Source organism: Triturus cristatus, chromosome 11, assembly GCF_964204655.1.
Source record: "Triturus cristatus chromosome 11, aTriCri1.1, whole genome shotgun sequence".
NCBI classification, from domain to species: Eukaryota; Metazoa; Chordata; class Amphibia; order Caudata; family Salamandridae; genus Triturus; species Triturus cristatus.
The window spans coordinates 174,342,112-174,367,890 of record NC_140594.1 but is presented as its reverse complement, the minus strand read 5'-3'; the positions used below and the strand labels follow the sequence as shown (position 1 = coordinate 174,367,890).

At 46.3% G+C, this 25,779-nt stretch overlaps 1 protein-coding gene across 1 annotated transcript in view; it reads right to left on the bottom strand.

Annotated features, from left to right (window-relative positions):
- Positions 1 to 1,420: 1,420 nt before the first annotated feature.
- RAD9B (RAD9 checkpoint clamp component B) overlaps positions 1,421 to 25,779 on the bottom strand; it is a gene marked incomplete at its 5' end in the record, with an annotated part of 711,521 nt that continues 687,162 nt past the window's right edge. The window contains one exon of the mRNA XM_085632854.1: positions 1,421 to 1,552. Within this exon, the coding sequence (XP_085488980.1) occupies positions 1,421 to 1,552 (132 nt within the window). The remainder of the gene's footprint in view (positions 1,553 to 25,779) is intronic.

Genomic DNA, 25,779 nt, shown 5'->3' with positions numbered 1-25,779 from the left:
CGCAAAACTACTGGAGATCAAGGGTTGTGAGCCAACAGCTTCCTTAAGTATTCGAATGCTGCTCCTTTTCCCCATGGGGTTGGAAGTTGAGTCTTTCTCTTGTGGGTTTTTGTTCATGCCATCGCCCTTCTCACCCCCACCTTTGCCTTTCGCGCTCGCAGTATCCATCCTTTTCCCCAGACGAGTGAGTGCAAGTGAAGTGTTTGACTGCGCTGTTTGTATGGGTGCCAGGGCGATCTTACCCTTGCCTGCTCTCGCCCCCTTGCCGGTCATCCTTACTTGGGCAGTTTGTCAGCAGACGCGCTCGATGCAACCATGTATCTCCGCGCTGATCCCGCACCTCGATCCGTCACCTTCACCTTCTCCATTCCTGGAACGGATACAACGCAGCCTCTGGGAGAGCCTTCTCCGCTCCAAGCTAAAATCAAACCGCTTGCCAAGCCGCCTTCCGCTGTCCCGATGCACCGAGAGAGATTCACGCAGGTCAGCTTTCATCCGTGATCTCTGAGCAGTCACAGCGTCCTCGCGGCAGGGATAGTTCACAACGATGAGAAGCAGAGGTGAGTTTTGCCCGATCCCGTTTTTTTGCCACATTCTTTTCCTCTCAGTTTACTGCCTTTAGTTTTCCGAGTTCATCTGCTGCCTGAAAAAATAATCAATAGTATCCCAGCATCTCAAAAGCCGTCTCGTATGGGGAGACTCGGCGGAGCCTCCTCGCGGTGATGTCAATCGGTCGCCATCTTCCCCCTCACTCTTTCAATACTTATGGGTCGGTGGAAGCCATGTTGGAATGGAAATATTCGAAGTCGAGCTTGGTAAACAATGTCTGTGGAGTATGAAGATAAAGTTCACCTATAAGGTCTGTGACAAAGAAGACCTGAGTAATGTCTGACAGCCTTTATCAGTGAGTTAAATATGATTTGGACATGTTATGCTTTCTGTCTTACTATTTTCAGTCTTTAAATTAAAGCCACTCTTTGAAGTTTGATAAAACTACATTTAATAGACCTAGACGTATCCGCATATGTTCAGCAAATAGTAAACTGCTAACATAGCAGGCCCACATAAAATAATGAATATAGCATGCAGTCATTTTAATGTAATTTTTACACATAAAATAATTAATATAGCATACAAGCATTTGAATTGATTGTTTTATAAACTGAGTTTGCAAGAGCAGTTGGGAAAATACAGGCCCAAAAAAGGTTATTTGAGTTGATATATATTGTAATATGTGCATTTGCGTCTTTAAAACTAAATATTAGATATTGGGAAGGAGTCAGTCAGGTCATTGCCAACAGCTGCTCCTGGTACAATCACACACAAACAAATAAAATCAACTGTGTAAGTCAACTGTTTGAATTACTTTTGATTAAATGAGATGTGGAATTAGCAACATTATTTATTACCGAAGCACACACTAGAATGTTTGCGAGATTTGACCATTGTTAAAATCTTCTTCATTGTCGCTTGCTGTGGCCAGACTGTAGGATGTCAGATTGAGGTCGTCTTGCTGATTGGATGAAACTGCTCCAAAGAACAGAGAACAGAACTATAAAATGTAAAAAAAAAAACACACACACACTATGAGTAGCTGTGCAAAAATAAGTTTCTCTCACTTTTTTATGGTCATTGCACTACATTAGCTCCTAAAACACCGTTACAAGAAAAACTCAGTGACCAGTTAATAATGTGTTGTAAATTTACCAGTAGTAAAAGGCATTGCCTGAGGTTTTTTTCCTATCAATAATTTTCGAATGAAACGAAAAGAGGCACATTTTGGCAGGACACGCACATAAAGGAGTTAACATATCTTCAATTTAAGTGCAAGAAGGAAAACAAACAGGGTAAAAAAATAAATTTAAAGAGGCAAGATGCTATTCAGTTACAAAAGGAGATTGCACAGGGTTGCACGTGGCACAGGAAATATGCCCCAATGAAATTGGAAAAAGCCCTCGCCAGGAAAGATAATTATGTATTTTACGACATTTTTTACTTAGGCAATTTATTCAAAGGTGAGGATACTCTCAGGGAGTTACTGACCAAGCTTGGAGACAGAGGGCACGAGGAAACGCCGAATGGGCCCTCCTTCACCCTACTCTAAGTCAATAGGCATAGGGTCATATTCTCAAGGAGAGATCGCCGAGTTAACGGCACTTTATCTCAGCCAAAGTTGCGATAAATTTATCTTCCCATTCACAAGCTGGTGTTGACAGCCGATACCACCAGTTTTCCTGTGAAAGCATTTGCAAAAAACATCGCCACAGATGACCCCAGCAACTATCGCTAATGAGATGCAGAGCAGGCGTTCCCGAGCAAAAAGCCGCAACAACACCACTCCACAACATCCTCAACGACCAGCCACATCGGCGATAAGATCACAAAACATGCGATAAGGCACGTTAGCACCAGGAAACGAACACATGCTCTGACCTGGTGCCAAGTCGGTCAACAATAGCACCACAAAAGGGAGCCCAGCCCAGAGCCTCACCTGAAGAACAACAGATGCCATGGAGCCACTGAACATGCGTGCTGGACACCCAAGAGGGCCACAACACCCACCCCCAGGACCACACCCCACCCCCTCACCCCCCGGGCCCCCGGGCCCCACCCCAGGCACCCCCCACCTCCCCCGGACCAAGACACTGAACATCAACGGCACGAAAACATGAACAAAAGCACCCACCTGATGTCGCACAATTGCAACAATCAACATACATGTGAGTACTGAAATCCTGATTCATACATTCACCATTGAAAGACCAAACAAAATGTCACATCCTAATTTGTCACCAAACAACTATTTTGAAGAGTTATTGCGTGGCATCCCTGGACAATCTGTGCCTCAAAGCCTGCAAGACAATATCCAAGATAAGAAGGTGTGTCAGGCACTCATCAAAGTACAGGGAGAGAGAGAAAGAGAGAGAGAGAGAAAGAAAGAGAGAGAGAGAGAAAGGAAGAGACTGAACAAGGGGTGCAAGGCCAATCGGGCCCTTGGCTCATTTAAACATGTCAACAGCGGCGTGTGTCTCGAAATCTGTGCACCCCAAATCACAGGCCTGGCATCAAAGTCAGCGCGAAGTCCACATCACATTCAAGAAATACAAGCAGTAGTCAGACTGATATCATGAATGAAAGCCCCTGTGTCTCAACACAACCCAACCCCCAACCTTGGTCCTGAATGCGGCTGGCACACCCAGCGTCAGATACCATACCAGCCTCCGACGACTCCCACACCACGAACTTCGCAAGTGAAACACCAACGTGCCCATACTCCACACACACTTGTCCCTGCACGACCTACATCTGCAAGGGATGCCCTTGACACATAAGTCAAAAACTACCAATACGTCCAAACGTCGCACACACATACGACTCATTGCCCGGAGCTGTGGCATATTGTCCACTGAACTTCCGCCGATCTGAGGAGTGCCGGTGCCACGAGCCCAACAAACGCAAGGGCAGGCTTTCCTGGGCACATGCACAACCCCTGTCATGTGGAACTGTACCGTGCACGAACGCTGCATCTGTTGGGATCCCTGCCAATGGCAGCGTTGCGAATCAGTTAGCGTCTTGCCTACGTCACCTGCGTCCAGCCCTGGTTCGACTGTCGATCTTGCACATTCGAGTGACCCATGGAGGTACGCCTATCCAACACAATGGTAGGTGAATTGGATTATGACCTGACAGTGCGCCCCCTGTTGGTCCACGAACAGGAGTGTCACCGGGATAGCCGTGCATGGGATGCACTGATCTTTGGCGTATGTTCTGGCAGTTGCGCATGGGAGATTGCACAACTACTCGTGTGCACTGACCACATCGAGGCGCTCCCCTATTGGGCTGTGTTTCGGGTTGGGGAAACGGTGTGGACTGAGCACACCTGCCCGGACCAGTTAATGGATTGGCTCACCCTGGTGTTCCTTGAACCCGACAACGACATACTATTGGAACACATTGCACATGAAGCTGCGCTGGCATTCATGGAAGAGTAACTACGTTCCTGCAGCCACATCGGATTGTCACCCACAGCACAGGTCCCAACACCTTGTTGCATCGTGGGGAATGCTCACATATCCCACCACAACAGAGGACATGTCTGCCTTCGTATGGACTCTGAATGCATGTGCGTGGAACTATGTGTGTGTACACATACCTGTGCAAGGTGATGCAGTTCCACGGTCGCAGCAGCACAGCGTCATTTGGCACCGTTACCAATTCGGACACACTGCTGGGGGGAGAGCACACACATGGCAATGTAGCACGACATGTGATCTTGTTGGACCCTTTCACCTGATCACTGTCAGCAGAGCAGACAGTTGGCGCAGTCCGGTGGCAGAGCACTATGCAGACCACATGAGCTGTAAGTCATGCGCCCTCACACGGGGCAAAGGGCAGACACCAAACAACACATGAGTCATCCAGCAAGGCAAGTTGTGCTGAGACCGTTGCCATCCGTAATGATTGGTGTTCATTTCTGCCTCACCATTTCCTGCACCTTGACATGTTCCCATGCTGCGTGTAAGTGTCTTAAGCACGTCCCTGCATGTTGTGGCCGTTGCCCTGTCCTTACTGACACACACATGCCAATAAAGTCTACGCAACTTCACTGGTGTCTAACTGTGATGAGTGTGGATTAGATTGACCACTCGTGCGCCACAATGAGGCTCGTCCCTACAACAGGGAGGGTCTGACTGACGCATGTACAATGGGGGTGGGGCTATTTTGACAGCTTCAACTCTGTGAGCCAGACATTGTTTGGGATAGTTGCTGGCAGACCTGTGCACTTACGTGCCTTCAGCAATATGAGAATAGTGTCCAACCTTTGCATATATTGACAAACTTTTTCCAATCAATAAATTTCACTTTTCCTCATGTTTACAGATAATTCCCCGCCCTACTCTACATTAGCACTGTATAATTTCTGGTCCTGAAGAAGGTGGTTTAAATTTTTCTCTTTCCACTGAAACGTACGTCGACTATTGACGCTAAGTAACCGTTTGACTGAAAAAAATCTAAAGGAAAATAAAGCAAACCATAATTTCTAGAATAGACAACAAAGAAGAGAAATAGTGTTTGTCTGATTTTGATAAAGTTGGAAATTTCAACACATGTTTTCAATATAAAATTGTTTTGTTGAAACATTTCATGTACGGTTCCCTTCCATGTACTATATGAGCTAGAATTTTAACTTTACACTTGTGGGTGACAGGATGAATGTTGTTTTTAATGGTTGAGTATGTAGGGGTATGATTTATTCATAAGAATAATGTATAATCTTGCATTTTTCTATTAGACATATTAAGTTGATTTGTTGATTCTTCAAACTTTATTATGAATTTTTGTATGTACTTAGAAAATGAGTGAAAAACAAAAAAAAAAGAAAATTATGTTTTTTTACAAAATTGATTTTTCCAGAATAACTGTTCTATTTTGTAGAAAGGGGCCCATCATATTTAGTATGAGATAGTAAAGAAATATAGGTCAGATAGAGGTTCTTTATATGCTTTGTTCTGCTCTTCCCCCTCCTCTAGGACTTTAAATTATATTAGGGGGTACCTTTTCCCTATTCATAGTGTCCAACCTCTGACCATGTGGAGCAATGTCATAAATCACTACAGAATGCGTCCACACAGATGTGTGTGAGTAGGTATGCGAGTTGGAGTTCTGTTGGCACATGTGATGTAGGACACCACTCCTGGCCTGCTACCGATTTGGTCATTCCTACAAACAGCCCTATTCAAGACATGGACGTGTGCTACGTTGGGGGGTTGTGAGATTACTGTTACTGTGCAATGGGGACACAGCTAGTACTCACCTTCACAGTCATTCAATTGGCCATGTGGCTCAGGGATGAACATGTGCATTGATGTCATTCACCAGGGCGTACATTCTTGTGCAATGATTGTCCCTACATCCAGCCATACTTTCATGACACGTGTGTGATTCCGAATGTTTTATTCACATTCTGGTGAATGACGGAGCTGGAGCTGCACATGGCCATCCAAGCCCACATAACATGGAAGCCCAGTGGTGGGCCAACCAGAGTCCTTTGGGGATTGAAAAGTCATTGGGAAGATGGAGAGTGCAGTCCCAAGCAGGATTGCTGTGTAATTTTCAAGCAGTAAAGATGTGGCAGTCCATGTCGGCGACCGGGTGGATGTCGCTGAGTATTTCGGGGGACAGTGGGAGGTGTTGTCCCAGGGCATGATGCATAGGGCTGAACCAGGCAGGAACATGCGATCTGGCGGTGATGGAGGCTACTACCTCCTTCCTCACACAGTAATTACCATCCACATCTTACTCCTCTGATACTTCTTCGTGTCCGGTGTGTCTGGTGTGTGTGGCGGTATGATGGCTGTATCACTGGGTGCCACTGACACATCAGGGGTCGGAGATGTGTGTGTCGAAGTTCCAGCTGCAGTTATCTAGGACTGGCTCAGTGGCAGCAATGGCAAGATGATGAACTGCAGGGCCTGGAAGATCCCAGCTCCATCTCGCTGGTGTTCAGCCGTGGCAGCCCCACTTCCAGCCTGCATCTGCTCCATGGTCTCCATTGTCCTCCGCATCTGTGCCAACTATGTGCTGTCATCTCTGGTGCCTGTCTGACTGGACAGTTCCTGTATCCGAGTAATGGCCCCAGTGAGGTCAGCCAAGGATTGTCAGAGAGCATGGTGCGGACAGGGGGTGTCCGTAAGGGACTGTACGTGGTCCCTGATGGGACTCAGACACCCACGTATGGCCTCGAGTTTGGCTGCCACGAGCTCGAAACCCAACCACAGCTGATCCGCCAACTCCACCTGGCAACCAAATATACGGTGTGAAATTCCATGTATTGTTCGTGGGGGTCCTGGGAGACAGCCGATGTGGTGTGTGTTTCCTGCTGTGTGGTCTGTGCAGGTGGTGGGGTCACCTCGAGGCAGCTGGCCTGACCTGCTCCTGTGGGTGGGCTGCGGAGGCTGTCCATTATCCTTTGGAGGGTGTCTTGACATATGTGCAGGTTGTCCTCTTCATCATCACTGATGGGGTTTGTGGTCTGCTCTGCAGTAAGTGTTGATTGTCACTCTGCAATGTTAAGGGGAGATGCAGGTTAACAGAGTTTCCCCTGTATGTTGACGCTTTGCAGATGTTTACATACAGACTGCATGACAATGCACATTGTGACTGTTTTGGTGGAGCTGGCTATTTGATGGCAGTGGGATTTTTGACTAAATGACGATGTGTGGTGGTACCCGTACATTATCATCACACAGTGTCAGTCAATGCAGATGTGAGTGGCCAATTACTACATACAAGCGGAACATGTTGTGTCCTCTGTCCTGTGGTGTTGCACTTTACACCACATTGCCGTCATTGCTGATGTTCTGTGATTGCTATGTGTGTGTACTGCATTGTGGGGGAGTTGCCCCTGCGGCTCTGATTTTGTGTACCCTTATCCCTTTGAGGCGGTGTGCCTTTGCATTGTGTGCTTTTCGAGGGCTTAAATGTTTGCGACTTGGGTCATATGTGCTCTTGGACAGATTGTGTGACCTTGTGCATTGTTCGTCTGCTACGTGTATTGGACGGCATGGGTTGTGGGTGCACGTGGATACCCCCAGGTAAGTGTTTACTTACCTGGGGGTAAGTAAACACCCCCAGGGGATTACTTAAGAACTCTCCTGGGGGTGTGTCCTTAGATTCATCCAGACAACAACTCCTAGATCTGAATGCTTGTTGTCTAAAGACTGTCCAAAGACTCTTCTGTTGGTGGACACGGGAACTCTGCTGTTCTTCACGCCAGGACCTACGACAAGACTGCTCCGGTGGGAAGATTCCTGCTGCATCTTCGTCCCTGTCAAGTCAAGTCAAGTCAAATAGGCTTTATTTCGACATAAAATATCTTAAAAAGCGTACATACATTGGAGGTCATTTAGAGCATTTACTAAATAGAAAACGTAAAAAACCCTAGATATTCTAAAATTCATCATTTTTCTACATTTGACTAAAAGGAAGGTTATTTAAATTAGCTAAAAAGAGTTAAAATCATGATTAAACAATTTGCCTAAGTCTTTTTGACCGTATTCGCCATGCCCAACCTAGATACTTCGAGGTGGCGCATGCGAGGAATGGGCGAGTGTCTGTGAGTAAAATACGTAATGCCACGTTACAATGTCTAGTGCCCAAAGTAAGGCACATCGGTTTTAACCATTTCATTCGGGGGACCTTATAGGCGGGGCACTCGAATAACAAATGGGGGACAGATTCATGACGCTGAGGGCAAAATGGACACCATGGCGCTGTCTGGTGTGGTATTTTCCAGTGGCATGTGAGTTCCATGACCGGGAGAAGACCTGTTCTGAATTTGAAATACAGAGATCTATCCCATGGGGCAGTAACAATGTCCAGGTACAGTTCTCTAATAGGGACATCTTTGTGCTCCAAAAAATTTCTGGTAGATTTGCAAATTGTTGAGGAAGAATTCCTTTTATTTGCTACCCATGTCCAATAGATTTGTTTTAACATGGATTTGGGCGGGGCTGACTGTTGGTGCCATGCTTCTTCCAGACCCAGATTTATAAGTAGAGCTTTGACGTCCCTTAGCCATTTTATTTTTGCCCAGCCGGGGCAATTAATTATCTCCCGTAGGCCTTCCGCATAACTTGAGAGCTCTGGCACTCTCCAGATGCGGGCCCATAGTAGCAGGGGGCGTAGTTTTGCTTGATCTTCAATCGCCCGGCAACCCATGTCCAATTGCAGGGGTAGAATGGGAACAGAAGGGCCGAGAGACATTAGGCTTCTCTGGAAGGCGTTCTCAGCTAGAGTTAGCACTTTCACATTTGACATCCCCCAGAGCTCCGCTCCGTAAAGTGCTGCACTTATTCCTCTGGCGGAGTAAATATCCATTACTGCCGCTATTGGTCTTGTGGATGCTGCTCTCTGTTCTTTCAACAGGGCCCCAGTCACTCTTTTTAAGCTCAACAACATTTTGGTCAAGTGGCAGTCCCATTTCATTGTATCCACCAAGCGAATGCCCAGATAGTCAAACGTTTTAGTTCTTTCAAGGGCAACGTGCCCCAGTGTGGGAGGGGGGCCAAGCTTGTGTGGGGGATTCAAAATGAGATACTTAGTTTTGTCTGTATTAATACAAAGGCCTCGCTGCTTACAGAAGGTGTCAAATCCAGAAAGAAGCCGCTGGAGGCCCATCGGAGATTTTGACAAAAGTAAAGTATCATCGGCAAAAAGTAAAGTAGGAATTAAGCGACCTGCCAAACGTGGAGCATCTGCTGGAGTCTGAGTCAGAAAATCCACCACTCCATTTACGTATAAGGAGAACAGGGTTGGAGCAAGTACGCAACCTTGTCGTACACCTCTGTTCACCTCAATTCTTGAGGTCTTTTGACCATTTGACCCCCAACGTATTTGGGCGTAATTATTTTCATGGAATCTCATGATCAAATGAAGCAAATAGGGTGGCATGCCCAAGTCACACAGCACTTTCCACAAGTTGTTTCTAGGCACCAAATCGAAGGCCGTGCGGAGGTCGATGAAGGCCAGATATAAGGTACCCTTTCCAATTGTGACGACCTTCCAATAGATCATAAGTAGCCTTAGCGATTGTTCTATCGTTCCTGTCCCGGATCTGAACCCGGCCTGAAAATCCGAGAGTATCTTATTCTCGTCAGCCCACTGCTGGATCCTAGATAAGAGGATCTTGCCCGCCACTTTTTGGGAACAGTCTATTAAGCTAATCGGTCTGTAATTAGCTGGGTCATCTCTTGAACCTTTCTTGTGCAGGGGAACCACCTCAGCTGCCATCCAAGAAGCAGGGAGGGGGGCGCCTGCCATGACTGCGTTCAACAGCGAGGCAATCATCATAGCCCATTCGCTTATGTCCATTCGGATGAGATCGCCAGGTAGGCCATCGGGTCCAGCTGCCTTGCGAGGAACCAGTGATTTTATGGCAATTTCAGCCTCTTTTCTGGAAAATAGACTCTCCTCATAACTGCCGGCACCTTGAAGAATCTGAGGTAAGGGGAAGACCATCGCTTCTATAGCAGGTGCAGTATACAGCTTCGAGAAGTGTGAGTGCCACTGGTCCTCGGTTATATTGCAAGTAATGACGGTGTCCAGGGGTCTATGTTTTTTTCGTAACAGATCCCAAAAACCTTTTGCATTTTTTTCTATGCTTGCTGCGCGAAGCTCCTGCCAGAAGTTGTCTTCCCAGTCTCTCCTGGCTAAATTAATTGTGGATTTGTAGGACTTACGGTTAGCAGCTATTGCTAGGGCATCACCACTCTTTACTGCCATGATTAGAGCTCTTTTTCCAGCACGGCACGCCTGTGAGTACCAGCCAAATTTGCCCTGTCGCTTAACATGGTTTTTGTTTGCCTTGGGATTTGGTTTGACCAGGAACAAGTCCCCTATCGCTGTCGAAACCTCACTGAACATGGCTGCTATCTTATGCGGGCTAGGAGGTTAATTTTCCAGGGTTTCAGAGGCTGCGGCAATAACGGCTCTGATGCAAGATAGTTTTTCTTCATCAATTGCCACCTTGTCCCATTTTAAGCGTCTGAGGCAATTGGAAGGGACCACCCCCCCCAATGACCTCTGTTCGAGTGCCGCAGAAGCTCCAATTAATGAGCCACTGGACCTCCACCAATATATTAGGGATAATGAGAGTGCATTGTGGTCACTTTCCAGGGAGGGCAAGACTATCATATCCTCCAAGTGTGCCCACAAGGAAAAGTTTAAGAGGATATAATCTATCCTAGATGAGTGGCCCACCCTATTATACGTGTGTGCACCCGCCGGGTCTGACCGTGTTCTCCCGTTTGCTGCTCTCAAACCGAACTCAAGTGTGAGGGAATTCAGTTGGACAATTCTAGGTGTCCACCTTTTGACGATTGGAAGATCGAGGGGTGGAACGCCTCTCCTCGAGTCTTCGTCGAACAGGTCCAAGGATTCGTCGGCCATCAAAGGCTCGAAAGTGCAGTTAAAATCCCCCATCACCAATATTAATGAGTCGCCACGACACTCCCCCAAGGCTGCCTCTAGAGCCAGGAGGGTTGGTGACGAGGCCCTCCCAGAAGCCCCTCGTGTGTAAATGTTAAAAATCTCCAGCTGCTCAACCATATTTGGGCATGTTACGGTGAGCCGCATCAAATCTGGTGATTTTTGGGGATGGTGGTACACTCGCCAACCTAATGATATATCGACCCAGACTAAAAGACCTCCAAATGGGCGCCCTCTTCCTGATGCTGGAATACCTGCCGGGACAGAGAAGGAAGCATATCCTACTCTATGCCTTGGTTCCACGCACCACGTTTCTTGAAAGGCGCAAACGGCGTGGGTCTCTGTAAGTGCCACCCAATCCGGGGCGTCCAACTTGTTATTCAGGCCTGCCACATTCCAACTGATAGCCTTCAGGATAGGACGAATCAGTGGCCCTACACATCCAGCAACCCTGCTTGGGGACCCCGAGTTTCCTACTCCATCCATGGGCTCAGTAGACTCAGATCTACTATCAAAAGGGGAGGAGATGGTGGTGAAGGACGTTGGCTGGAGCGTGAGGGGGGTTATTAATGACGAGGGGACACTCACTGCTTTGTACAACCCATTTGCCTTGGGTGGAGGGGCTTTTAGTGCAACTTGATTATCGAGTCACCAACCCCATCCATGGGGTGGAGCCGCTTGAGTCGGCGTCCTTGCCCTTACTCTGGCATCCAAGGTTGGGTAGTGAGGATACCATGCACCTCTGCCCTCATCCGGCAAAGGCTTCTTAAACCCGGATAACGGGGGGGGACGATAGAAATACCCCAAGTCCCTGGTTTGTATGTTGCAAAAATTGTGTGGCGACTGCTGGCTGCAGATCATACCTGCTGCTCTGGGATCACTAAAGTTAATTAGTACGCAGTCCCCGGTTAAGTCCTTGCGTCTATTTCCGATCCAACCCACACGGCGGACATGGGCTATCCTGCCATCAATATGCCCTGGAATAGGTCTGTTTAATCTGAGCCAGGACAGGGTCTTGTGTTTGAGATCAGAGTACAGCTCGCAAGAACCCTCTTCAAGCTCCGGGACCCCCGTGAGGATTACCACATACGGTTGGCACCCAGGGGGAAGGCTAACATTGGGGGTGCTAATTTTTGTCCTACCCGGTAGTAATTTGACTGGGGGTTTAGCTAGAGGTTTAGGCACAACCTGACTGCCAGAAATAGGATTAGGTGCAATTATATTTCCTTCTGGCACGGTTGGTGTATTTTCAGCTACCTTGGAGGTTGTCGCTATGACCTCTAGATTAGGGGCAAAGTTAACTTTAACTTTAGAGGTCTTCGCTGCTTGATTATTTGATTTTTTCCTTGGGGGGCTCAGTCTAGGTATATGATTGGAAGTTTGTGGAGCAGGACTGATACCTGTATTAGGTTGCAGTGACTGTAGGGCCTTCCCAGGTAAGGGAACTGTATGACAAGACGTTGGCTCCGAGGGTGCCAATGTTACTGGTGTTACTGTACCACACCTTGACCCTCCGTTGTCTTCTCCCTGCCTCTTGGAGTGGAATTTGACCAGTGATTTCACAGCATAGAAGTTATCCAACATTGATTGCTCAAGGGTGGCTAACTTCCGTGTGAGACAATCAATCTTGTCTGCGAGGGGCATCACCACAGACCTAAGTAGGCCCTCAACGTCTAAAGATCGGAGGACAGTATCAGTGTGCGCTGCCTGTGGAGCTGGGGTGGTGCCAGGAGACACTGGCGGGACAGGTGTGCCTAGCGGACGAGACAGGTCCCTGGATAATAAAGCTCTAGTATGAGCATTAGTTGATTTAGGGATACCCCCTTTGGTCGCGTTGTGCCTACTTAATTTACTGCGTGGTTTCAGAGAACCCCCCCTATATGGGCTAACAGGGCGCTTTCTTTTCCTGGGTACTGCAGAACCTGAGAGTGGTTTCCCAGATGGAACAGTCGCTAAGGCCGCTGCTAAAGAGGTACCAGCTTCGGTAGGTGCAGCTGTAAAGGGGAGGTGTAAAGCTTTATTAGATGTAGCAAGAGGGCTTTGGGCGTTATTGATCTCAGGTTCAGGGTCATCGTAATGGGTCCCCAGCAAGGGATTACATGAGTCGAGTAGGTTAGAATGAGTTGAGTCGTGAGCAATGTCCGGTACAATGGTCGTTACCGTTTCAGAGCTTACCCTAGTCCGACTCTCCCTCTCGATAATGACCGGTGAATCGGCTACCACAAGTGATGTGGGTGGTGCATTAACTGGGCTAGGGGCTAGGGCGAGGGTGCCCAAAGATGAGCGCTTATGTGTCAGGCCCATAGAGTCCCGGGATAGTCTTCGTTCAGCTAAAACTATCTCCTTTTCTACAATGGAGACTGCCCGGGAAATAAATTGGTCCATTGTGCCTGTGACTGTGTTTCCCACAACTTTCCTAGATTTACTAGCTCTAGTTCTAGTACCTGTGGCCATACTCCCGTCTTACTCGTACCCACTTAGCAGGGCCAAGAGATGTGGCCCGGCCCGGCCTCCTCTGGCCACTGATGGCCAAAGATGGTCCCGCCCTTGTCCCGGGCTTCTCCCGGATGCTCCCGCACAGCGGGGAAGGGGCGTCACTTTATTGTGACGTGAAGCGATGGGTGGGAGGGGCAGCAGGTCAGCAGGTGTGCCAGAAAGCAGGGGCTCCTGGTTAGATGAGTCCCTGTGGCGGCGCTGGTAGTGCAGGCTCGATCCCTGCTTCCTCGCGGCTTTCCTGATTGCTGTGAGCAAACGTGCTCCCAACAGCAGCACAAACCCAGAACTGCGACGCGGCACCCGCGGAGCGGGTGCGGCGAGTTGAAAGCGAAGGTCCAGCAACTCCAAAGAAACGCCGGTAAGCCCTCAGCGTGTAAGGATCACGCCGAAATGAGGAGCTCAGACGCTTTTCACCCTCTGAGCGAGGGGTGGGAGGGGCAGCAGGTCAGCAGGTGTGCCAGAAAGCAGGAGCTCCTGGTTAGATGAGTCCCTGTGGCGGCGCTGGTAGTGCAGGCTCGATCCCTGCTTCCTCGCGGCTTTCCTGATTGCTGTGAGCAAACGTGCTCCCAACAGCAGCACAAACCCAGAACTGCGACGCGGCACCCGCGGAGCGGGTGCGGCGAGTTGTCAGCGAAGGTCCAGCAACTCCAAAGAAACGCCGGTAAGCCCTCAGCGTGTAAGCATCTTCGTCCCTGTGCTTTTCCAAGTTCTGTGAGTCCGTGACCATGCTTCCTCCGAGTCACAAGGACTCAACCTGCATCCCAGCCAGAAGTAATCTCGCTTGGAGTGAAGGAGTCACTTCGAGGCATCTCTATGTCGACGACTGGTTTGCTGATCCTGTTGTCCCATGGACATCGCCTAGCTCTGCAACACAGGTGGTGGTTTGTTGGTTCTCCAAAGGCCTGACCAGTCTTCTCTGCAACTCGGGCGACTGTAATCCCTCTCCAGACGACGTGAACCACCTACCTGTGCACCACATGTGTTTATTGTTACCAAGGATTTTTAGCTCTTTTCACAAAAGAGCTTCAAGCTTCAAAAAGCCCCAGCCTCCCGCCCTGCACATCTCTAAAAACGACGTCCTGCCGACATGCTCTGCATCATGGGCCTTAATCTACTGTGTGCTTCCTTGCGACTCACTGTGCCTCCTGCCAGAGGGTCCTCAAGGGAGCTCCATTGATTCCCCCTGGCTTTGCTGCATGCTGAGGGCTGTCCCTGACTTACCGTTGCTGGGTTAGTCCAACAGACCTTTTGGGTCTCCAACACAGAACCCTCTCCCACAAGCCGCTGTTTGCGTTTGCAAGGCTTGTTGGAGGTCCTGCTGGCCACTGACCTTTCTGCACTCATCGACCAGCGTGCTTGTGGATGACTCCTGTGCTCCTGCATCGTTGCATGGGCTTCACAGCTGCTGCTTCATTCTCACCGTGCTACAGCAAGAACCTCCAACCAGGGCTGGTATTATGTTTCTGTGCCTCCTGGTCACCTCCTGGTAGTTTGGGCTCTGTTCTCTCTTCTTTCAGGTTCTTCTCGTCTGGATTCCTTGTCCTGGTCCCATCAGCCTGGTCCACGAGACACTGTAGGTACTGATCTTCCATGAACCTCCATTGGTGTCTATGGACCTTTGTGACTCCACTTCACCCCAATGCACCTGGGGTCCCTGGTGTATGTATCCTGGTTCCTGGGTGGGGTGGCTCTCCAACCTTCCTTGATCCAAGTGGTTTCTTCTTCCGGGTCCTTTGGGAAGGATCCTAGAACTGAATAATTACAACTGAGACTTATCCTGTGTTATCCTATGGATGTTTGACCCCGTGTAACCACTCTGCACCCAGTCGCCTTGGGGTCCCTAGCTATTCACCGTAGGTAGTTCCATGTTTAACCTGGGGTCTTCCATCCTTGGGTACTAGTCCGGTTTTGGAACTTACCTCACACTTCACTATTTTAGTATATGGTTTATCCCCACCCTCCCGGTTTGGCGTTGTGTATTTTCCTGTGCTACTTACCTCTTTCTAAAGTATTTATTGTGTGAAAATTCATATTCATAGTGTTTAATGTGTACTAATAAATAAAGTATTTTTATACTCACCTGGTATGTGAAAAGCTTACTGACTATTGTGGTACATGCACTTGCTTTACACCCCTCCTAAGCCTCAGCTGCTCTCCACAGCTTCCCCTTAAGAGCTCTGCTTTTCGGGAACTTAAACACTATCAGTAAGGGTTGCCTGGACTCAGTGCACAGTTCCTCACCATAGGTGGACACTATATACTGAGCCAGTCTCCTACAATACTCCCTCCAGATTCTCTGTAATCTCCTGATGGAAATCTTCCCTCTTTACATTCTTTAGACTGTATGGTGGCTCTCAACTGGAGATCTGGCATCTCACCTTTGATATGCACTTCACCATCCTATTGAGGTTAACCTTGCTCAATTTCCGAATTTTCCAACTACAGACACTACTCTTGCCAGCAAGTGCCTAGAGACAGTTTCTTTTATAATGCACTATAAAATGTCTTTACATTATCCTGGCAAGGAAAGACCTGAGGCAGGGGGTAATGACATGTTTTGGTGGTTAATAAACACCGACTTCCACGCTTTTGTAACTCTGTGAAACATTGCTTCACAGTACTTAGTGCTGTTTTATGTATTGACACCTGTCTCTAGTTACTGCTCGGTAGAGCTCACAGCTCACTGGGATACCGAGGACAATCTACAGTCTCAGAGGAGAAGGCCCCTCTTGCCTGGATTTATTCCACTGGCTTAATTCCATGCAGTTCAACAACTTCTCGTTCAAGCTGAGTTCAGTTATTTGTTTTCAGCGTTCAAACGGATTTTTTTTTTGTTTTTCACAAGAGTTCTCTTGTAGTTTGATTCTAGGAATTAAGTATATGTTATCTATTTACAAAATTCCCTTTTACAAGGCAGGGAAGTCTTTCCGACTCTTGAAGGGGTTTTGCTGTCAGAATTGCAAACAGGATAGGGTTTTAAAGGGGCATAACCCCTCTATCTGCATTTAGGAGAGAAGTGTATCAATAGTTTGTGACCTCAAGTCCAGTTGCAAACCACTGATCAGATACAGACACCTCAAAGGGGGTGGGATCTGATCCTCAAAGGAGAAGATATGCTCATGATTTCCCAAACGCAAGAGCCGGCAGTGGTCCATAGGACCGCTGCCTTCTCTAGCCGATTAGTTTCCAAACAGCAAACTTTTTTCTTTTTTTAAACAAAAAGCAGCACTAACTAGTACAGGCAGCTCTAAAAATGTTTCCTGTTAGGGAAGTAAAAGCATGGATAGACATCTGCTGTCTCTTGCGAGCCTCTGTCCCTGAATTTATAGTCAATTACATGGAGGTTCACAGAGGGCGACCTGCAGGATGTGGGAAGTTATTTAACTTGAGGATGTGAAGTCCTTAGATTCGAAAGGTGCACGGCGATTTTTCTAATTGCGGCTGTGGCGAGGGGAACTTTGTTCGATGATATCAGTTTGAAAAGGGGGAATGGGGCAGTCCGTCCATGGCGGATATTTTGGACAGACTGTTTTCACTATTTGCGTGAGAAAGTAAAATCGAATGCCTGACGATTCTGCCTATCTGAGGAGTAATGATTTATTGATGTATTTGTGACTTTCATTAATTCACATTGGGGAAACTCAGACATTCCTATGTGAGGCATAACATCAAAGGTAGCACGCAGATAAGGAGGCCAAATAATGAGTTTGGACCTAGGAGGGCAGCATTTCAGTCCCTCTTCACTTGCTATGTTTCATCCTCCAGTACGAGCAGTGTATGTTAAGATACGATTTCAGAGGGGTTAAATTTACTACTCCAACTCCAAACACTGCAAAAGTAGGGAAAGAGTTGGATTTCCATGGGGTAAAATGTACTATTCAAAGTCCAGTCTGTGCAACAGCAGAGAAAGTGTTGTACTTCGGAGGCGTTATATGTACTATTCCTACTCCAAACACCGTGACAGTAGGGAAAGTGTTGGAATTCATAGGGGTAAGTAAAACTTACTATTTCCATTTGGAACAGGGCAACAATAGGGAAAGGTAGGGAAGTGTAAAAAAACGGGACTTTGGGGAGAAAAAATTGACTATTCTCACTCCAGTCTGTGCATCAATATGGAATGCGTTGGATATCGGAGTGGTGAAATTTACAATTCCCATTCCAAACAGTGCAACAATAGGGAAAGTGCTGAACTGCAAAGAGGTTAATTTAACTATTCTTACTGCAGTCTAAGCAAGAGTGAGGAAAGTACTTCACTTCAAACACAATTTTATGAGTAACCCCATGAATGAAGAAAAAACATAAAACTCTTAATAGAACAATAATTAATTATCATGAAAAAATATATCTGTATATGAATTAAAAAAACTAATACCAATAATCAATTTACATAATTAATACTTAATTTCCTTTCCACCCGAGACCCTTACAAACCTAGCAGACCACAATTTAAATAAATACGTCTTACATAATTTACATTTGTAAAATTCAATTAAATGATTAATTTACAAATAATAATAATAGTTAAATAATTATTACTTGGTTTCCCACCCAATATCCCTACAAACCCAGCATCCCACAACTAAAATATAAGTAAAATAAACCAGTATTCTATATATTACATAGTTAAAAATCAATTAAATAATTAACTATAATAAATAATTAATTATTACTGAATTGACCTCTCACCCTAGACCCCTACAAACCTAGCACCGCCTGCACCTAATATAAGTACAATAAATAAGTATTCCATAATTACATAATTAAAATAATTAATAATTAATCAAAATATATTTATATATATACATACACACATATAAATATATATATATATTTACTGAGAAAACCACAGGTTTCAGGGACGTTATAGTTAGACATTTCAATCGGACAAAACCAGAGAAATTCGTCCGTTATAGTTAGTTGAGGTAACTATAACTCGCGCCCCCACAATGCACTGCTGATGACGTCACATATGACGGTGGTGATGGTGAGCAAAATAACAATGAATTAAACCCAGATCTGTGAATGGGGGTGAATGTTTTGCCAATGTGCAACATTCTGTCCATCATCTTGTGTGTTTTGCTGTTCGTCCTATGTGGGAAGGGTATGCCCAGACGTGGGTCCCGTGCTCACTAGGCCACTGGAGTCAAGCTATCCTGGCTGAAGAGGGGTGAAACCCCGAAACAGTTCCTAGGATGCTTGATTCTGGTCCAGGGAAGACATGAATTGGCAGTTCGGGCTGGATTGTTCCCATGAGGCACAGGGTCAATACTAATTTGCATATGGCCATGTCTGAACTGGGGTGGCGTGGTGAGCAAAATAACAATGGATTAAACCCAGATCTGTGACTGGGGGTGAATGTTTTGCCAATGTGCAACATTCCGTCCATCATCTTGTGTGTTTTGCTGTTCGCCCTATGTGGGAGGAAAAGCCCAGATGTGGGTCCCGTGCTCACTACGCCACTGGAGTCAAGATATCCTGGCTGAAGAGGGGTGAAACCCCGAAACCGGTCCTAGGATGCTTGATTCCGGTCCAGGGAGGATATGACTTGGCAGTTCGGGCTGGACTGTTCCCATGAGGCACAGGGTCAAGACTGATTTGCATATGGCCATGTCTGAACTGGGGTGGCGTGGTGAGCAAAATAACGATGGATTAAACCCAGATCTGTGACTGGGGGTGAATGTTTTGCCAATGTGAAACATTCCGTCCATCATCTTGTGTGTTTTACTGTTCGCCCTATGTGGGAAGGGTATGCCCACACGTGGGTCCCGTGCTCACTATGCCACTGGAGTCAAGCTATCCTGGCTGAAGAGGGGTGAAACCCCGAAACCGGTCCTAGGATGCTTGATTCCAGTCCAGGGAAGACATGGTTTGGCAGTTTGGGCTGGACTGTTCCCATGAGGCACAGGGTCAAGACTGATTTGCATATGGCCATGTCTGAACTGGGGAGGCGTGGGGAGCAAAATACCGATGGATTAAACCCAGATCTGTGACTGGGGGTGAATGTTTTGCCAATGTGCAACATTCCGTCCATCATCTTGTGTGTTTTGCTGTTCGCCCTATGTGGGAAGGGTATGCCCAGACGTGGGTCCCGTGCTCACTACGCCACTGGAGTCAAGCTATCCTGGCTGAAGTGGGGTGAAACCCCGAAACCGGTCCTAGGATGCTTGATTCCGGTCCAGGGAAGACATGGCTTGGCAGTTCGGGCTGGACTGTTCCCATGAGGCACAGTGTCAAGACTGATTTGCATATGGCCATGTCTGAACTGGGGTGGTGTGGTGAGCAAATTAACGATGGATTAAACCCAGATCTGTGACTGGGGGTGAATGTTTTGCCAATGTGCAACATTCCATCCATCATCTTGTGTGTTTTGATGACGTCTCAAATGACATCACTGATGACATCATCCAGTGACTAAGTGTTTCTAAAAAGTTTAAATATGTTTTACATATATGTTTTTGTGATTTGAGGGGGGAAAGGTCCCGATCTCTTACTGGCTGAATAGTGAGTGGAAATTCTTGTTCTGGTACTTGCCCTTGACAGGGGGAAACCCCTAACCCCCTAATGTAGACAAGGTTCAACAAGGTTGTCAGGGCAAGATAGGTTTCTGTTATTTCTTAGGAAAAGATTCCAATTAGCGTAATGCCGCTGCAATGGTATCTCAGTCTGTCGGTCTACTAGACCGACGGACTTAGATTCCATTGCAGCGGCATTACGACGGTTAATTTGAGTAACCTTAAGAACCGATACGACTTAGATGACTTAAGTCTTCAATAACCTACAATACGCCCTGAGGAAGCCCCAGGCCAGATGGCCGTGTAAGTGGTGAAACACGTGTTGGCTATTAGTTTGTTCTTTCACTCACTCTCACGGATAGAGTGACAACATCATCATAAATAAGCAAAAAAATGAACCATGGTCTGATTGGAATTTTTTCCTAAGAAATATCAGAAACTTATCATGTTTTACATATATATATGCCAAGGTGAATTGAAGAATGAGTGGGTGTATGAGTGTCTGTATGGATGATTTAGTAGGTGCGTGACTGACTGTATAAGTGAGTGATTAAACGTGTCTTTCTGAATGCATGGGTTAGTGACTAAACTGTGTGAATGTCCGTATCAGTCTGTCAGTTGGTGTGTAAGCGACTGCATGGGTTGGTGAGGAGCTAAATGAGTGTCTAATCAAGTGGGTTATTGATTGATTGTCTGAGTATCTGTATGGGTGCCTGAGTGTCTGTGTGGGTGGGTGGAGGTTTGTGACTTTGTGCATAGATGTGTGAGTGGGTGATTCACTGGGTGTATGGGTTCAAGAGTGCATCTGTGAAGGGCTGTATGGGTGGGTGAGTGTGTGTATGGGTGTGTTGGTGAGGAGTGTTTAGATGTCTCAGTGGTACATGTGTGAATAACTGCATATGTGAAAGGCAGTATATGTGAGTGTTAGACTATATAAATGGCTAAATGTGAGAGCGAGTGATTGTGAGAGTGGCTGTATGGATGAGTGTATGTCAGTGATTGTATAAGAGAGTAAGTATGTGTTAATATCTGTATTCATAAGTGAGGTGGTATGTGAATAATTGTGTATGTGAGTAAATGTGTGGTTGATTCTTTGCATGACGGAGTATGTGTGTGAGTAACTCTATGGTTGAGTGGCGGTGTCTGAGTGTCTGTATAGGTGTATGAGTGCATATGATAGTGCTGTATTGATGAGTGACTGCATGTATGAGTGACTGTATGTGTGAATGAGTAGATGTGTGTATACACTTAGGAATCAGTGAGTGGGTATGTAGTAACTGGTATTGGTGTGTCTTTGGTTTCGAAAATGGTAGTCTCTATTTTAGAGTTGGTGTATCAAATTTTATATTAGGGTGTGAGGAGGTGCATCAGATTATCACGTGGATGATGTCATGAGTGATGTCATGAGTGATGTAATTTGAGATGGCATCAGTGATGTCACTGACCATGTCATGAGTGATGTAATATGTGACGTCATCAGCAGTGCATTGCCGGGGCGCGAGTTATAGTTACCTCAACTAACTATAACAGCTGAATTTCTCTGGTTGTGTACGACCAAAATGTCCAACTAACTATAACGTCCCTGAAACCTGCGTTTTTTTCAATGAATTTCTAAGGTTTTTAAATGCTGATTTCTAACTATAACGATCCTGAAACCATGGTTTTTTCAGTGAATTTCAAAGGTTTTTTAAATGCTAATTTCTAAATATAATGTCCCTGAAACCTATGGTTTTTTCATTGAATTTCAAAGGTTTTTTAAATACTAATTTCTAACTATAACGTCCCTGAAACCTATGGTTTTTCAGTGAATTTCTAAGGTTTTTTAAATGCTAATTAATAACTATAACGTCCCTGAAACCTATGTTTTTTTTCAGTAAATTTCTAAGGTTTTTTAAATGCTAAATTCTAACTATGCCTACATAGGTAGGACATATCCAGAAAGAGGAAGAAAGGCACAGAAAGAAGCAAGAGAAATGCAGAAAGAGGCAACGGAAGTCCAGAAAGATGAAGAAAGTTGCAGAAAGAAGCAAGAGATATGCAGAAAGAACCAACAGAGGTGCACAAAGAGGCCTTGTTGCAAAGTCATCCTGTGCCCCCAACATTTTGCTCACTGGTACTGGTGGTAACTGACTCTGACTAACCAGGTCCAGAACCAGTGCTATGCTAAAAACATTTATATACACTAGGATACACTATGGGTTGGAGCACTCCTGTGAGTGGCATGAACTCTGCTGTAAGGCCCTAGTACATAATAGGACAGGGGGGTTACAACTACCTCTAAGTCAGAGGTGCAGAAAGAAGCAAGAGCAGTGCAGAAAGAACCAACAGAGGTGCAGAAAGAGCCAAGAGGGGTACAGAAAGAACCAAGAAAAATGCAGAAAGAAACAAAAGAGGTGCAGAAAGAGGCAAGAGAACTGTAGAAAAAGGCAAGAAAGGTGCAGGAATAGGCAGGAGAAGTGCACAAAGGGGTGCAGAAAGTGGCAAGAGGGGTGCAGAAAGAAGCAAGAGAAGTGCTTAGAGAGGCAAGAGAGGTGCAGAAAGAGGCAAGAGAAGTACAGAAAGAAGCAACAGAGGTGCAGAAACAGGCAAGAAAGGTACAGAAAGAGTAAACAGGGGTGCAGAAAGGTAAGAGTGATACAGAAATTTGCAAGAGAGGTGCAGAAAGAAGGTAGAGCAGTGCAGAAAGAAGCAGGAGAAGTGCTGAAAGAAGCAATAGAGGTAGAGAAATAGGGAAGAGGGTGCAGAAAGAGGCATGAGGGATGCAGCAATTTGTAAAAGAGGTGCAGAAAGAAGCAAGAGCAGTGCAGAAAGAACTAACAGAGGTGCAAAAAGAGGCAAGAGGGGTGCAGAAAGAGGTAGGAGTGATGCACAAATTGGCAAGAGAGGTACAGAAAGAGACAGGAGTAGTGCAGAAAGAAGGAAGAGAAGTGCAGAAAGAAGCAACAGAGGTGCTGAAAGAGGCACACAGGGTGCAGAAAAAGGCAAGAGAAGTGCAGAAAGAAGCAACAGAGGTACAGAAAGAGGCAACAGAGGTGCAGAAACAGGCAGGAATGGTGCAGAAAGAGGGAACAGGGGTGCAGAAAGATGCAAGAGAGGTACGGACAGAGAAAAAAGGGGTGCAAAAAGAGATAAGAGGGGTGCAGAATGAACCATGTGAGGTGGAGAAAGAAGCAACAGAGGTGCAGAAAGACGCAAGAAAGGTGTGGAAAGAAGCAAGAGAAGCGCAGAAAGAGGCAAGTGAGCAGGGCCGGACTGGGAACTAAAAGCAGCCCTGGCACATTTTGCCAGACCAGCCCCCGTCCGGTGCGTAGCGAGCGAGCGCAGCGAGCGAGCCCGACCGCTACTAGAGGGTTTGGGGGGGGGGGGGGGGTTTCACCCCCACGAAAATTTTGAAAAATGACAGACCAAAATGGTGAATTTTACAGCACATTTTTCATTACATATTCAAATTGTATTAACTTTCAAAGCACAGTAAATAGTAGATGATGACCTTAAAGAGCACCAGGTTACCCACCCAGGCATATGTACCCATAGACATTCTTTCAGAGAGCACCAAAAATAGACACAAATAGTGAATCAGAGAGAACAAAGTAAAAGTGAGACAAGCCCTCACATGGTGTGTAGTGAGCAAGCAAAGTGAGAAACCACTACTAGGGGGAGTTTGGGGGGTTGAACTTCTCCCCCCCCCCAAGAAAATTTGGGAGACAGAAAGGCCAAAACAAAGCATTTTTCAACACATTTTTCATTACATATTAGATTGAATTAACTTTTAAAGCATAGTAAATGAAATTGCATACAGTGCTGCCCAGGACTCTTTAAGAGGCTGTACAGTGATGATCACAACACTCTTCGGGCCACTCTTCCCTTTTCAACAAAAAGTGCTATGCATTTTAGGCTTTTTTTTTTAAGACTGTTTAAACGTCATAACTTTAGAGCATAAAAACTACATTCTGATATTCTCTTTTGTATTTTCAATAAATTGTCACTCACGTTGTCACACATTAAGCACCGAGGCCAGAAACTGGGAAATGTCACTCATAAGCATCTGATAAATAGTACCTAGGGCACAGAGGCCAGAAACTATGGAAACATCACACCCATGCAGTGTAACTCTTAATAATGATTACAATTATTCCTCGAATTTAAGCAGTTTGTGCAAGATCAGTTGTTCTGGGTACACGTGTTCTGAATAGTGATAATGCTCCCTGCCCCCTCTACCCCAACCCCCAGGCGGACCCGCCAAGAGGCCTAAACACTCATGAAAAACAAATGAAGATGTCTGCATAATACATTCATTGACAAGCACTCACTGCGGCAATAGGTCTGGCTATGTTTTTACGTGGGGAGGAAAGAGAGGGGGGGAAGGAAGGGGGAGAGAGAGAGGTAGACAGAAGAAGAGAAAGGGTGAAGAAGAGGGAGAAAAAGAGGAAGAGAATGAGAGATAGAGGAAGGAGGGGAATGAGAGAAAGACGGAGAGAGGGATGGAAAGACTAGAGAGAGAGAGAGCGATAGAGAGAGGGACGAGAGGGAGAAAAGGCTAGAGAGCAAGGGGTAGAGAGCGAGAGAGATATGGGGATAGAGATGGAGAGAGGGGGATAGAGAAGGAGAGAGGGAGATAGAGGAGGGAGAGAGCAAAAGAGGGATGGGTATAGAGAGAACGATTGAGAGGGAGAGAGGGATAAATGGAGAGCGTGTGAGGGAGCGAGAGAGAGAGAGAGAGAGAGAGAGAGAGAGAGAGCTTAATATAGAGCACTGTCCACCCAGTCTTTAAAGGTTGCCATATACTAGTCAAGTTATGTCTATTAGCTGATCCATTCAATATAGCAGCTTCCACTTTGAAGTTGTCCATGAACGGTATCACTAGTGCCTATTTCTGTTAAGGGGTCCATCCATATCTAAACTGTGTTTAACCATGCCCAGTCTTGCAAACACCATAACTTTATGTTCCCTTGCCATGATTGACTCCTCTGACCCTAAACAAATCTAACAACAGGATGGTATCATCCGCCGACTCTAGAGTGTTATTGACATTTTTAAAAACTGCTCCTCAGATCTCCACCAAGTCCTGACATAGGGCAAACACGTGCATAACATAATCTATGGCACATCGAGGATATTTGTGTGCTTTCCCTCTCCCTCTCTCAACAGGTTTGACATATGTGTTACACTTGAATTTTCAGTAGTACTTGTTTTTTTCCGTCCTCTGTGAACCTTTAGTTGGTGCAGTTAATGGTCAGCAGCAGCCGTACTCTGAACATTGTTCCAGCAGCAAGGAGAGTGCAAGCCAGCACTCATAGGAGCAACACCGAATACTATAGAAAGCAAAAAAAGACTGCAAGCAAGTACCTCGTGTAGGGAGCAAGAGTGAGAGTGCGAGCTGACATGCATTACAACAAGGAGGTGGCGCAAGTCAGCGACAGCGAGTAGAGACCAGCAGCACCCGTTGTAGCACACAGCAGAGCAATGAAAGCTTGCGACTGTACTAAGACAACAGTAGCAAAGTGCAGGCTATGAAGTTTTATAGGGAAAAACTTGAGTTTGCAACCTGTCATGTGCTACAGGGAGAAACGAGATAGAGCGAGCCTTCTTATACTAAAGAGAGAAACCCAGGATTTCAACCTCTCACGGAACCCCTCAAGTGAGAAAGGAGAGTGTGCGTTTTTTCTATTTATAGGGGGTGAACTGAGAGAGCAAACTGTCACTTATCACAGAGGGAAATAGGCGTTTGCAAACTGGCACTTTTATATTCAGGAAAGTAAAGGCGCAAGCTGTCACTGAACAT